At 40.1% G+C, this 15,848-nt stretch overlaps 1 protein-coding gene across 3 annotated transcripts in view; it reads left to right on the top strand.

Moving 5' to 3' along the window:
• Window positions 1-15,848, top strand: part of LOC309864873 (E3 ubiquitin-protein ligase parkin-like) — a 354,762-nt gene that overhangs the window by 256,999 nt on the left and 81,915 nt on the right. For all 3 annotated transcript variants that reach the window (XR_014311802.1, XM_082730764.1, XM_082730763.1), the window contains exon 2: window positions 15,207-15,370. Coding sequence is in view for 2 of the 3 variants with exons in the window: in XM_082730764.1 (XP_082586890.1) it covers window positions 15,207-15,370 (164 nt within the window). In the remaining variant the exon portion in view is untranslated. The remainder of the gene's footprint in view (window positions 1-15,206; window positions 15,371-15,848) is intronic.

Raw genomic sequence — 15,848 nt, 5'->3', positions numbered from 1 at the left:
TTGTTTCTATATAAAAGAACAAAGTAAAATTATATGTGGAAAGTATTTCACCTGCAGTTAAGCAAACAGAGAAACAAACCATTGAACCTCAGGATTGTGTGATCTCCAGAGTTTGTGTCTGAAACACTAAAAGTCTGATTAGTTTCACAATCGACTCTAAATAGGATGACATTCATTTTGTAGTTTGTATAGTTTTGATTTCTTTGTATGAATCAGCTTCATTGTGATTTTAGCTTCCATTTGTAATGGAATTCATAATATTCAAATTATTTTGATCATATATCACATAAAATATTTATTTTGAAAATTCATGTATTTACTTACATGTTCTTAAGTTGATATAAAAATTTTATTACAGGTTTAAATACTTGGAGTATTATATTGTTAATAAGAAGGTTTAAATGATATAATTGCAATTTAATGTGTCCAATAGTATATTAAAACTATAATAATTTGTTTTTTTCTTTCATTTTAATAATAAATGAAAAGGCATGTTTTTTTAGTCAGAAATTTTACATATGTATTTTTTCAAACTTGTTTTCTATTTCATTTCCCCCAGTACTTGACCTTAATGTAATCGAGTCAATCCTTCTTAGGCATGGATTCTGTATTTCATTTATCTACAAATTACAATATATTTTTAACCCCAAAATTAATACTTGGGGCACTCTCCTGGTCATTCACAAACATTCACATACTGGTGAGAAAATTGAGACACTCCCGAGGCAGCTTCCCAGCCAGGGCTGAGCAGGGCGCCTCTCTACTTTCTTGTTTCAACTCTCTTACTGTAAACAGATGTCCTTATTGTGGTTTATTTCATGCCATGTTTCTGTGTTTTTGAGTATTTTATTGGTGATTTCATTGTGTTAAATGATCATCAAGTGTAGTGCTAAAGTGTGGGCTAGTATTCCTATGCACAAGAAGGCTGTAATGTGCCTAACGGGGAAGATACATATGATACTTTGTCCAGGCATGAGTTTGGATCACTGTTTGCTATGAGTTAAGTGTTAATAGATCATCCATATTTATTAAATGAGATATCTTTAAACAAACACATAAAATAAGGTTATGTATTGATTGGTTCATGAAAATGTTGTTACCAGAGATTCAACAGAATCTATCTTTTATTTCTTCTGCGAGTAAAATGGCTCAGTTTTTGTGAATTTGGTGTTTATGGTAATTTTCTATAACATAACTACCATAGATAACAAAAATAGACTTTAAAAATATTTATGAATTACCTGAAATACATTTCTGCAAGAAAAACATGTACAAAAAATTGAAATTTTAGAGAGAGACTGGGGAAGATGGGAGCAGAGTAGGAAGACCACTAGGCTTACCTCATCCCCTGAACACAATACACAACTATCACATCATCCTAAATGCGCCAGAAACTGACCCGAAGACTGGAAGAAAAACTCCACAACTAAAGGTAGAGAAGAGTCCACACTCAAGAAGGTAGGAAGTGGGGAGATGTGGTTTGGGAGAGAAATGGATCGCGACTGCTGTGGTGCGGAGGGAGCTGCCGTCACAGAGAAGGGTGAGAGACAGACTAACACAGAGGAGAGAACACAAGAAAAATGAATCTCCATAGCAATTGGATTACAAAGAAGAAGAGCTGAATTTCATGAATTTTTGCAACCAGCAGGGCTTAAAGTCTGGTGTTTTAAAGGCAGAGGGCTTGGTTCAGGGAGAACGTGGTGGACATTGGGGCTGTTCTTGGAGAGAAGGAAGGGGAAACGACCCACAGACATACATCATAGAGACAGCAATCTGAAGAGTGCCTGGGGCACACAGTGGGGAGGTTGTTTGCTCATCTTGGAGTATATCTCAGAGGGTTGGCATTCATGGAGAGACCCCCTCCAGGAACAAAGGAATTGGCAGACACAATTTCTCTTCTCTACCCCCCAGTGTAGATAACAGGGGCACTGACAGAAACCAACACAGAGCCAATACTTACTTCCCAACTTGCATACGCCAAGCCTATTCCCTTACGCCTTGGTGGAACCACCCTTCTCTGTCATGCTTGCTCAGTCCCAGCATGGCTGGTTCCCTCCCCAAGAAAACCAGCCCAAACCTCTAACCACGCTGTATCTTCTGTCCTTGGAGTTCTTCATAGGGCCATTGCCCTCAAGAACAGGAGAAGTAGCTGACTTTCCTAAAATACAGAAGCAGGCACAGATATTTCAACAAAATGAGAAGAGAGAGGAATTTGCCCCAAATAAAAGAACAGGACAAGGCCATGGCCAGAGGTGTAAGATATAAGGAACATGCCTAATAGAGAATTTAAAGTAAAGATCATAAAGATACTCAATGGACTTGAGAAAAGAGTGGAAGGTGTGAGTGAGATCTTTAACACAGAGATTAGGAATAACACAACGGAGATAAAGGGCTCAATAAATGAGATGAGAAACATGCTGATGGAATGAGCAGCAGGCTGGAAGAAGCAAAGGAATTGATTAATGACTTGAAAAATAGAGTAATGGGAAGTAATCAAGTGAAATAAAAGAGAGGAAGAAAAAAATATGCATGAGAGTGGACTTATTTAAGGAACTCAATTACTCTACCAGGCATAATAGCATTCACATTATAGAAATGCTAGAAAAAGAGAAAGAAAAAGGAGCAGAAAATGTATTTAAGAAATAACAGCTTAAAAAATCCCTTATTTGGGGTAGGAAACAGCCAGATCCAGAAAGCTGAGAACCCCCAACCATATCAACAAGGGCAGATTTATACCAAGACACATAATTAAAATGGCAAAATATAGTAATAGAGAAAGCATTTTAAATGTTTCAAGACAAAATAAGACAGTTACATATAAGGGAAACCCTAATAACTTATCAGGGGATTTTTTAGTAGAAATTTTCCAAGCCAAAGGGAGTGGCATGATATGTTCAAAATGCTGAGTGAGAAAAATCTGCAGCCAAGGATGCTCTGTCCAGCAAGGCTATCATTCAGAATAAAGCAGAGATAGAAAGCTTCCAAGACAAACAAGAACTAAAGGAGTTCATGAGCACTAAACCAGTCCTGTAAGAAATAGTAAAGGAAGCCCATTGAGTGGAAAGGAAAGACCCAACGAGATAGAATGAAGGTAAGAAACACAAAAACAGTAAAAATTAATATTTTTGTAAAATCTCAGCCAAAGAACACAAAGTAAAAGGATGTAAAATATGATACCATATACCTAAACATGGAGGGGAGTAAAGAATGAGTTCTAACTTAAATTACCATCAACTTAATATAGACTACTATATACAGAAGATGTTATGTACAAGCCTAATGGTAACCACAAATCAAAAGCCACTAGTAAAGAATAAAGAGAAAGAAATCCAAATATACCACTCAAAAAAAAAAAAAAAAAAAAACACAAGAAAACCAGCAAACCATGAAAGAAAGGCAAGAAAGGATCCGAGAAAAATCTTCAGAAAAAAAAAAATACAAAACAAGTAATAAAATGGCAATAAATATGTATTCATCAGTAATTACTTTGAATATAAATGGATTAAATGCTCCAATCACAGACATCATACTGACAGAATGGATTTAAAAAAACAAAAACAAAAACAAGACCCTATGGTCAATTAACGTTCAACAAATCAGAAAAGAATATCCAATGGAAAGAAGGCAGTCTCTTCAACAAATGGTATTCAGGAAAAGAAAACAAAAACAACAACAACAACAAAACCAAACAGCCACATGCAGAAGAATGAAAACTAGATCACTTTCTTATACCATACACAAAAATGAATTCAAAATGGGTTAAAGACCTTATTGTGGGGCATGAAACCATAAAAATCCTAGAAGAGAAGACAGACAGTAACCTCTTTGACATTGGTCATACAATTTCTTACTAGATATGTTTGCCAAGGCAAGGGAAACAAAAGCAAAAATAAACTATTGGGAGTTCATAAAAATAAACAGCTTCTTCACTGTGAAGGAAAATAATCAACAAATATAAATGGCAATCTAGAGAATCGAAGAAGGTGTTTGCAAATACATCCGATGAAGGTTTAGTATCCACGATGTGTAAAGAACTTACAGAACTCAACACCTGAAAACAAATAATCCAGTTAAAAGTGGGCAGAACACATGAACAGACATTTTTCCAAAGAAGACATGGAGATGGCTAACAGACAAATGAAAAGATACTCATCGCTTACCATCAGGGAAATGCAAATCAAAACTACAATGTTATACCTGTCAATAGCTTAAATCAGTAGCACAAGAAACAACAGGTATTTGCAAGGGTATGGGTAAAAAGTCACCCTCTTGCATGTTGGTGGGAATGTAAACTCGTCCAGCCACCATGGAAAACAAAATTGAGTTTCCCTAAAAAGTTAAAAATAGAACTATGCAATCCAGGGATTTCACTACTGGGTATTTATCCAAAGAATACAAAAACACTATTTTAAAGAGGTACATGTACCCCTATGTTTAGAGTAACATTATTTACAATAACCAAGATATAGAAGCAGCTCAAATATCCATAGATGGATGAATGGATAAAGAAGATGTGGCGTATAGTATATATAATGGAATACTATTCAACCATAACAAAGAGTGAAATCTTGCCATTTGCATGGACACGGATGTAGCTAGTTAGTATAATGCTAAGTGAATTAAGTTCGAGAAAGACAAATACCATATGGCTTGTATGTAGAATTTAGAAAACTGAGGAACATAAAACTGAGAAACAGTTTTAGAAAACGGGGAAAAAGGAGAGAGAGAGACAAACCACAACAAAGTTTAGCTATGGCGAACAAACGGATGGCTACAGAGGGGAAGAGGGTGGGAGGAAGGGAACAAGTGATGGGGCCTTCGGGGTGCACTTGTCCGTGTGGGCGGCAGGTGATGTATGGAAGTGTTGAATCACAGTGTACACCTGGAACTCGTATAACACTGTATGTTAGCTAACTGGAATAAAATAAAAACTAAAAAAAAAAAAAAAAAAAAAAGACATTTAAGATGTATTTTAAATTCCCTGGTATCATAAAGTATTGATGTTAACAATTTCTGCTGGATTGTGATATGGACAAATAATTATGAAGCATAAAATTATATTGGAAACGTATCTCTTAATTGGGAGGAATAGGTTATTTTTCTAACTCATGTATCTGTGGATGAATTTTACTTATTGCTAGAATGAAGTAGGTTCAGCATCATTCTTTTTATTTTTATAGTTCTAATAAATAAGCATATGGGAATAGAAAGAATTTTATTATAAAACTATTACTTCATTTTTAATGCATTCAAAATTATAATATGAGAAAAATACTTAGTAAGCCTTCAATACAGTTATTTCAGTGATTGATCAGTTTATGAACCAACTGACTCCATCTTTAATTTTGTTGAAAGCAAAGAATTTGCAATTACATACTTACTAGGAAAATAATCATATACTCTTTCACTTTTTTTGCTTTCTGGGAAGTGTATGAAATAGATTATACCAAGATTTTTTTAACTCATTATGAATTTAACTGCCATTCTTTCATTTAGAGGTATTTTGTTGCATCTGATAAATTTATAAAATGTTGGGAAAATTAAAATATTAACTTCATCTCAACTTTGCCAGTGCAATATTTATGATTAAGTGTTTTTATCTTTATGTTTTTATCAAAGCCTTTGAGCTGTGTATAAGTTATTCTGTTCATAGAAAACACCTGCCTTCTAACATGTTTTGTAAAACTAGCCTGCTTTTTCAAATCAGTCAGCCAATAAGAATTAATTTGTCAGAACAAAAATGGGCCCAAACAGCCATCTTGTTATAATCGAATTCTTTTTTTATTTTTTTAAAGTTTATTTTTTTTTAAAGATTTTATTTATTCATTTGACAGGCAGAGATCATAAGGAGGCAGAGAGGCAGGCAGAGAGAGAGAGAGAGAGAGAGAGGGAAGCAGGCTCCCTGCTGAGCAGAGAACCCGATGCGGGACTCGATCCCAGGACCCTGAGATCATGACCTGAGCCAAAGGCAGCGGCTCAACCCACTGAGCCACCCAGGCGCCCCTATAATCGAATTCTTATTCTACAATGGGTGTGTGGCTGTCTGGTTGTCTAACCACGTGTCTCGCTGGCTGAATGGGTGGATGGATGGATGGTTAGAAGGGTGGGTGGCTATGTAAGGAAGGGAACTTTGACAGCAATTCATTTCCTAAATGAAATAAAGGCACTCCCACCTTCCATGTGACAAAAAACAATCTTAACTTTGCTATTCTGAGACCTTCCCTGAGAAGGAATGACTTTTCTGGCAATACTGAGGAGGTAGAAGAGCTGGGGCAGGTAAATGAACATCATCATTCCTCTTACCCCTCTGCTGTGGAGCTGAATCTCTAACCACACAATACAACCCATGTTGCAGAACCTCACACAGCCTGCTTCCGGTGTCAACCCTTGCCCTGCTGTGTAAGAAGTAAGCCTCGCCTGGTTTTAAAAGAGGCCTCACAGTCACCAGTAATCCTGTTCTCCCTTTCTGATGCCCTGTGGTAATGTGCCAGAGTGGAATTGGGTGGGCGCATGATATACGTTTTCCTTGGTACAGTGAGGCTATGTTGATTTTGAAGAAAAAGTGGGACAAAAGATTATCAGTATGCCTCATCCATTAACATGTTTTTAGACATGTCAGTTTTCAGGAAGGTACGGGAAGAATAGGACGTGGAAGGATTATCCTCTTAGGCCCTGTGTGAAAGTCAGTGGCCTGAAGGAGAGGGGCTGAGGACACCAGCTCTAGCTCCTGCTTTTTTCCTTATAAATTTTAGGTAAATCACTTTGCCTTCTCATACTTCTGTCTATTCATTTTGAAAGTAGGAATAGCAAATGCTGCCCCAATTATCTTTCAGAGCTTTTGTGAAGATTAGCTGGGATAATGTCTGTAAAAGCATTTTGAAAACTGAGAGCTCTGTCTAAACAGATGATATCATTATCTGTATCCTAAAGTCACTCTAGATCAATTACAGTGCACCACAAAGCATAGTGAAGTAGAATTGATCTGAATAATCTTAATTATTGAAAGAGAATAAAAGGTAGGTTTTTTTGGTTACCCAAAATATTAATATTGTCCAATTGACCTAGTAACCACAATTTTAAGCCGTATATTGGGCCTTAGGTAAGAACTAATAATTGTTGAAACTTATAGTATACTAGGCAGTTTTATACATTCCATATATCAATTCATTTAATTCTCATAACAAATTTATGAGCCTGGCACTGTTATTATCTCTTCTTTTATAGAAAATAAACTAAAGTTCAAAAATGGTGTGACTTGGTTACACAGTCTTATAGGATCAGACCTAGGTTTTGAATCCTGGCAGGTGGTTCCACAGACCATGGTCTTAGCCATAAGACACACCTCGTGTTATACAGATTCTTAATTGCATTTTTCCTACCTCTAATTCTCTACCTCCCATACTATGACTTCTGCTAAATAATTAAAGAAGAAAATGGTAGAACTAATCAATGAAGAAAACTGTGTGGCAGGAGGAAGAGAGAGAGAGAAAGGACAAATAGGAAATCCAGTGGGTACTCCTTTGTCAAAGAATCATAGTCGTCTCAAGGCCATGAGTGACATCTTTGGCAGTTGCTGTTGGATCGGCCTCTTGATCTCTTACCTTGTGAGGGGAGTAGGAAGGGCTCACCCTCCTTTTTGTCTGTCCTGGGAGGGAGACCTGCACACTCCAAGACTGGTTAAATGAGGTACAGGTCGCCTCACCCAACTCAAAGATAGGAAGGAATAGGTGGGCACAGGGTGTGATTTTTGGCCTTCTTTCCATCTCAAGTGTTCACAGCATATTTTGTCTTCGAATCTATGCGATATAAATGTTGCCATTCCTGCCTTTTTATAATTATTATGCTTTTTGTTCATTCACTTTCAAACTATTTGTATCTTTATATTGAAAATGGAGCTTTTGTAGACCATATATATTTGGAGCTACTTTGTTCTATCTATTCTGAGTCTCTGCCTTTTAACTGGAGTATTTATTCCATTAAAACTTACTGTAATTATGGATATGGTTGAATTTAGTTCTTCCATTTCATTCTATTTTTTTCCTCTGTTTTTATTTCCCTGTTTCTCTTCTCCCCCCTTTCTGGAGATTCTATTTTTTAGAATGCCATTGGGGGGCGTCTGGGTGGCTCAGTGGGTTAAAGCCTCTGCCTTTGGCTCAGGTCATGATCCCAGGGTGCTGGGATCGAGCCCCACATTGGGCTCTCTGCTCAGTGGGGAGCCTGCTTCCCCCTTTTTCTTTTGGCCTGCCTCTCTGCTTACTTATGATATCTGTCTGTCAAATAAATAAAAATCTTTTAGAATGCCATTGGTAATTTTTATATGCTTTTTAACTCAACATTTTTAGTCACTTTTTACTCTAAGAATTATAATGTATATTCTTAATTTTTTTTACAGTCTATTTATTGTTAATATTACACCACTTTCCTCCAAAAATGTGTGGAAGGCTTACAGCCTAATAGGTCCATATCCATTCCCCCTTTCTTTATGCTATAGTTGTCATACTTGTTATATCTGCATGTGTTTTAAACTCCACATGACTCTATATAGTTCTATAGCATGAGGAATGTAGGAATTGGTCCTAAGAAGTAGTAACTCCATGGACTCACATCATCCTGAGCATGGGTTGAGGTAGAAGTTTATGGGAGAGTTAGATCTTAAAAGAAGACTAGATAGTAACAATCATAATGAGTGAATGTTTCCTGTGGAAATATATTGAATTGCACATGAATTATGTTGCACACAGGATGGATTATACAACCCTGGGAGAACACGCGGGTACCAAAGAAGAGAGTCTAAGTAGACCCTTGGGCACTCTAAAATCAGTAAGTCCAATACAGGAAGAGAACTCAGTAGATGAAGCTAAGAAAGCATGTCCTGTGTTGTAGGGGGAAACCAGGATGGTGTGATGGCACATGCCTGGAGAAAAGAAGTGTTATAAGAACAAAAATTTACTGAATGTCTCTGAATGGTCAAATACGAGAAAAATAGAACTGGAACCATTGAATTAGAAGTATTCTAATACTTCTAGACTTAAAATTATTCTAATAACAATTAGAATTATTATTAGAAGTGTTATGGAATTATTATATAATAATCATAGCATTATTATTAGGTGACTGCTTTACCAAGAGTAGTCTTCAAGAGTGGGTTCACAAAAGGACGTGAAGTAAGCCAGTGGTGAGCAGAACTATAATAAATTCATAGTAAGGTTTTCTGTGTAGAGAAGTGGACAATGCCTGAAGGGGAAAGTGAGGACAGGGTTTGTCTGTTTACAATGGGAGAATCTAGTCTTAGTGGTAATTTTTAATAGGTAAAGAAGAAACTACCCCACCAAGCGATAGTTAGTGATATGTAGGGGTACTTCCTGGTCACCTCAATTGCCAGGGGATGCTCCCGGTGTTTGCCAGACTGCAGATAGAGCTAAACATCCTGTCGAGAGAGCTTGGGGCATTCTTTCTTGAGGAAGAATTATCTTTTTTTTTTTTTTTTAGTGTCCTTAGGTTTCTTTTCTTTTTTTTTTTTTTATTTAAACATATATTTTTATAAACATATATTTTTATCCCCAGGGGTACAGGTCTGTGAATCACCAGGTTTACACACTTCACAGCACTCACCCAAGCACATACCCTCCCCAATGTCCATAATCCCACCCCCTTCTCCCAAACCCCCTCCCCCCAGCAACCCTCAGTTTGTTTTGTGAGATTAAGAGTCACTTATGGTTTGTCTCCCTCCCAATCCCATCTTGTTTCATTTATTCTTCTCCTACCCACTTAAGCCTCCACGTTGCATCACCACTTCCTCATATCAGGGAGATCATATGATAGTTGTCTTTCTCTGCTTGACTTATTTCGCTAAGCATGATACGCTCTAGTTCCATCCATGTTGTTGCAAATGGCAAGATTTCATTTCTTTTGATGGCTGCATAGTATTCCATTGTGTATATATACCACATCTTCTTGATCCATTCATCTGTTGATGGACATCTAGGTTCTTTCCATAGTTTGGCTATTGTGGACATTGCTGCTATAAACATTCGGGTGCATGTGCCCCTTTGGATCACTACATTTGTATCTTTAGGGTAAATACCCAATAGTGCAATTGCTGGGTCATAGGGCAGTTCTATTTTCAACATTTTGAGGAACCTCCATGCTGTTTTCCAGAGTGGCTGCACCAGCTTGCATTCCCACCAACAGTGTAGGAGGGTTCCCCTTTCTCCGCATCCTCGCCAGCATCTGTCATTTCTTGACTTGTTGATTTTAGCCATTCTGACCAGTGTGAGGTGATATCTCATTGTGGTTTTGATTTGTATTTCCCTGATGCCGAGTGATATGGAGCACTTTTTCATGTGTCTGTTGGCCATCTGGATGTCTTCTTTGCAGAAATGTCTGTTCATGTCCTCTGCCCATTTCTTGATTGGATTATTTGTTCTTTGGGTGTTGAGTTTGCTAAGTTCTTTATAGATTCTGGACACTAGTCCTTTATCTGATATGTCGTTTGCAAATATCTTCTCCCATTCTGTCAGTTGTCTTTTGGTTTTGTTAACTGTTTCCTTTGCTGTGCAAAAGCTTTTGATCTTGATGAAATCCCAATAGTTCATTTTGTCCCTTGCTTCCCTTGCCTTTTGCGTTGTTCCTAGGAAGATGTTGCTGCGGCAGAGGTCGAAGAGGTTGCTGCCCGTGTTCTTTGAGGAAGAATTATCTTACCGCAAAAGCACTGAGCCTATTTCTATGCGGATGACAATGATCTGTCTTGGCTTCTGTTTTTGTTTAATTCTCTCAGCAGAAATGTCTGAGCCTCGCATGATGTTCGGTGCCGTCTAAAGCCAAGTCTTTGACAAATCTGGACTGCTTTCTGATTTGTCCCCCTTGGATCACCTCTTCTAAGGTCTCCAGGGAATTGATCACTGTGACTAAGGGAAAGCCAGACTGGTTTATGCCCATCCTTGAGCCTATCGCTGTAACAAGGAGGGTGAAGTTGTGCTGATTAATAACCGTCCGTTCTGGACTCAAGGGAGAGAGTGGCTCAGCCCACCTAATTACATGCCTGCTGTCCGTGTGGGAAGCAGAATGGCTGTTTTCAAGGTAGGCTGGATCCTGTAAGAGCCGTTGTCTTTGGATGGATCATAGGAATGATGAATGATTGGAAACTACTACAGCTGTTACTCAGGCATTTTTACCCTAATCAGGCTGGGCAAAGGGAATAGCTTGGGAGAAACATACGTGCCCATCACCCAATGACTCCTTCCCCTTTTTTTCTCAGTTACTTTCTTATCCTCTGGATCTTCTGAACACTGGTTAGGGATGGCACCAAAATGAGTGTGGGTGTGTCTCATTATCTTTTTCTTAGCAATGCATTATGGTATTTATTATTGATTATTAACATTGTCTACATTATTGATAGTGTTAATTCGTATATTATTTCTTTCTTTTTTTTTTTAAAGATTTTATTTATTTATTTGATAGAAATCACAAGTAGATGGAGAGGCAGACAGAGAGAGAGAGGGGAAGCCGGCTCCCTGCTGAGCAGAGAGCCCGATGCGGGACTCGACCCCAGGACCCTGAGATCATGACCTGAGCCGAAGGCAGCGGCTTAACCCACTGAGCCACCCAGGTGCCCCGTATATTATTTATTTCTGATGCTATTATAGGTGTCATTGAATCAGTGCATTCCCAAACTTTTAATTTATGATTAAATCTCAGGAAAGGAGACAAGCTAAATTCTTTATCTGGGTCTCTTTGTTCCTGGGAGTTTTCTGTCCATCATGAAGAAGGACAGAAACCAGAAAAATAGGCTACTTTATTTAGCATTTATCCATATCCCATTTAATCTATGTTAGTTACAATATAAAGAATGGATGCTACTTAGCACCTGCTCCTCTAGGTGACTGAAATTAAGGAATTGTTTTTGGATTACAAACTGCCTTGTAACTAAGAGTACAGATGGGTACCAAATGCCATAATTTCCTGATGCATCTGTAATCATTGCAAACCTTTTGTAATGGGGCATTTAAGGTTGCACACATTATCTCCATTTAGCAGGCAAGGAGCTAAGAGGGATGACCAGGTCATTTGTCCCAAGTCTTAAAATTAGCAAGTGGCACCACCAGCATCCCCTTTTCTCTTTTCCTGACTCTAAAGATACTCTTTTTCCTGTGACTTTGCAAGAGGTAGTAGAGAGACAAGGTTGGGTGCATTCCTCTCTTCCTCTCTTTTGGGAATCTTGGAGTTTCAGGACCAGGACCCACAGGACATGACACATTTCTCCCATGTGCCAGAAGAAGATAGAGACCCACCAAAAAATACACTACTGCCACTAGGCCCCGGTCATGTGCCACTATGTGGGACACTTGATTATTGATGATCAGGTCACCTGAAAATGTTTGTTCTTATTCGTGGCCATATTTTCGTTTGCCTGATACCTGCTGTGCATTTGGTGGGTTTTCCATTGTCTGTCCCTAGTGTGTGTTTGAACTGCTACTCAAAAACACTCGTTTTTGAACTATTGACATGACTTAACCAAATTGGACGTAAGTTCAAAAACTTAAATTTTTCTACTTAAACGGAATGAAGAAAAGCCTTTAGATACTAATGATTTGAGTTGTGGTACAGAACTCTCTAGTATGTTTTTTGCAGATCATTTTCACTTTAATTTGGCTACTTTGTTTTTATAATTCTTGTCCTTAAGATGGAATGCCCCTAATTGAAACCCCCAGAGAAAAATCTTCTACTCAGGGCATCCTGGAATTTTTATTCCTTTAGTTTTAGTGACTTTTATATAGTCCCGAGCTGTTGCTTCCCATGGTTCCTCTCTATGGCATTTTGCTTTAAAAACAAATCCGTTCACACCATTAGAAAACTGTGTGTAGAACTGGGGCCACACCTTTTGTCCCTTCTTGCCCCTTACTTGTTTCCTATCTTATCTGACGAATTGGTTGCCTTATGGTCTCTGAGCTGAGGATTCTGGGAATATACTGCAAGGGCTTCCAGTACACATTTATTTCTCCTCCTCTACTTCGGTGGTGTCATATGACATCTACTTAAAAGTTTATCAAAAGCCCCTTTTCCTCTGTAATTCTTTTCATCATTTAAAAAAAAATTTTGATTTGGAACACTTTTGTCATTTCCAGTGCATACTCCTTCCCTATGTTTCTGTGCCGGGTAGACTATGTCAGGTTTTTGTTCTTGGGTGTCATCTGTGACACCTGCTCTCATTTTGGTGTCATTTTTATTTTATTGTGTCTTATAATCATTGTTCTTTTTTCTTTGGTCTTAGAGCTTCATCGAAGCTTTTATTTTTTAATCCCATTTTCTGCTGCTAACCTGATAGGGGATATCTGAATTATGTTAGAAAGCCTCTTTGCTGTTGTTGTTTGTCTTTTTATCCCAAGGAAAAGGAATGTGGACTTTCTTTGGAGAATATTTTAGGCAGCCTGTTATAGTAGAAATGGAAAGGAGTTTAGAGTTTGATTGAACTGAATTTGAGTTGTGATTCCATTACAAAGCAGCTGATGTCCTTAAAAAAGTGATTACAATTCCCTAGGACTCCATTTACTATTCTTTTAGGTAAGGCTAATAATACTGACCTTACCAGATCATCGGAAAGCTTAAAGATAGCATATGTGAGGTGCTACTTCTGCCAAATTGTGGGTGTTCGATTATTATTGGCATTGCAGTGATTATTTTATTATAATTATTACTCGGTGGGCCATCTCCTATTTGAATTGACAACTAGTAAGTGATAATGCTACATTTAAAGGGGATGCTGCAGTAAATAAGCTATAGTGGCTGGCCTTAAGGAGTTTATCATCTTTTTATACCCAAAACATGTAAGTCTTATACAAACATTCATTATTTTTGAAGGTAATTCTGTGATCGTTGTAAACACTGTAAATACTGCTTAACACATCACAGAACACCCTCTGTGGCTTATTTATTGTGACAGGGAACTGAGAGTTAAAGCAATAGGGGTAAGACTCTTACACCACCTGCTCCACTGGGAAGGGACCTCCAGGGACTGGCATTGGGGTCCTTCCCACTCTGGAGGGTGTCCTTGGAACTCGGTGCTCCACTGCCTCCAAGAGAGACTGTGGCAAATAGTGTAAGATGGTTGTGTTCACACCCCCCCCCCGCCCCCCCGAGGCCCTAAGAGGCAGCTGGGTCTTGACTGGGCTGATCGTGAGAGGCCTGTTGGAGGAGGAGCATCTGAGCAGGATCCTGTGGGGGGCAAGCTTTCAGCAGGCGGGGGTGAAGAAGGGTGTGGGAAGGGGAGACAGGGGTGCGCAGGGGTTCTGGGGGCATTCAGCGCGGCAGTGCGCATGTGCGGACTGATGGAGGAGCCAGCGGGTATCGGTTTGTGTCAGATGGCCGGGGCCTGGGACTCTCTCCCAGCAGACACAGCGGCCCTTTAAAAGATTTGAGGGCAGAGCTCCGGGTTGCATAGGCTTGCTCTGCAGAACGGTGCGGGGCGTTTTGGAAGCGAAGAGAGTCTATTAAGACTCCAGTTCGGAGGCTGGTGCAAGAACCGAGACAAGATGGGCTGAAAGTAGTGAGAGAACGCGCGCGCAGGAAGGGACCTGTGCGGGTGCCAGTGACAAGTTCGATGCCCGTCAGCCTCGTCGAGGAGGCGGGCCGGTCGGCCGGTCCCAGGGTCGGTCGTGACGGGGTAGCGGCTCCAATCGGGAAGACGGTGTCCGTGGTTTGACAAGAAAGGGCGAGTGCGTGTCCCCGGCAGATCCAGTGGGGCCCTTGCGTGGGTCACGCGGCGTCTCGGGCTCGGGTCGGTCTTCCTGCAGCTGCGAGGTCCGCATCGCTGCACCGAGAGCGCAAACCGAGCATCTCTCATGTTTGTGAGGAGGGGGCCCCGTGGAGGGGGTGCTGGCTCCAGCCTGTCCAAAACTCCCGGGAGTCTGGCCTTTCCCATGTGGCCGGGGTTCTGCGCGAGCCTTTGTGGCCCAGGCCAGGCGTCGGAGGGAGCATGCGACTGTGTTTCAGGGTCACTGGCGGATGTAGAAAGGGAAATCCCACAGCGAAACTCCAGTTTTCTTCAAACCTTGCTCCATTGCATTCAGTTCTGTGTTACAAGTGGAAGAAAACGTATGCGGGTCATCGAAGGGCGGGCGGGCGGTAACTTGGGTCAAAAATGTTGCTCCTGCCATGTCCGAGCTTTGAGTAATACTCACTTCCCCCCTCTCTCCCAATGTCCCGGTCAGTGTTTGTCAGGTTCAACTCCAGCCATGGTTTCCCAGTGGAGGTCGAGTCCGACACCAGCATCTTGCAGCTCAAGGAGGTGGTTGCTAAGCGACAGGGGGTTCCGGCTGACCAGTTGCGTGTGATTTTCGCCGGGAAGGAGCTTCGGAATGACTTGACGGTGCAGGTGAGTCTCCCTCGGTGGCTTGTTCCTGGGCTGCAGCCGGCCCCATTGCTTATGCCGCTGACTGTGCCAAGCTGACATTCATGCCTGAGATCTAATAGAATAAATAGTGCCTGGGGATTCCTTGAACTTTACTCCACACCGCTTCATTAATTCTGACCTTCTTAATTATGCATTAAAACAGCAAGCAGGAAGGATTGGAAGAACAACTGTGAGCGAGGGAGAGAGAGAGAGAACACACAGACCGGGCTTAGTGAATAAATGTTTACTGACTACAGGAGCAGCAAGGCACAATTTCTGTGTCTGTTCAATTTCTACCTTACTTATTCCATTTGAATCTTAATGAAGAAGGATTCGAATAAATTGTTCCCAATCAGGCTGCTCAGTCCCTGCGCCGTGAGGAATTTGTAACCCAATTGTGACCCCTGGAGGATAGTCGTAAGTCTGCCTCGGTGACGGGGCTCAGGGCCAGTTCACCACA

Source organism: Mustela nivalis (genome assembly GCF_964662115.1).
Source record: "Mustela nivalis genome assembly, chromosome: 5".
Lineage (NCBI taxonomy): Eukaryota > Metazoa > Chordata > Mammalia > Carnivora > Mustelidae > Mustela > Mustela nivalis.
This window is presented reverse-complemented; position numbering and strand designations above follow the sequence as displayed.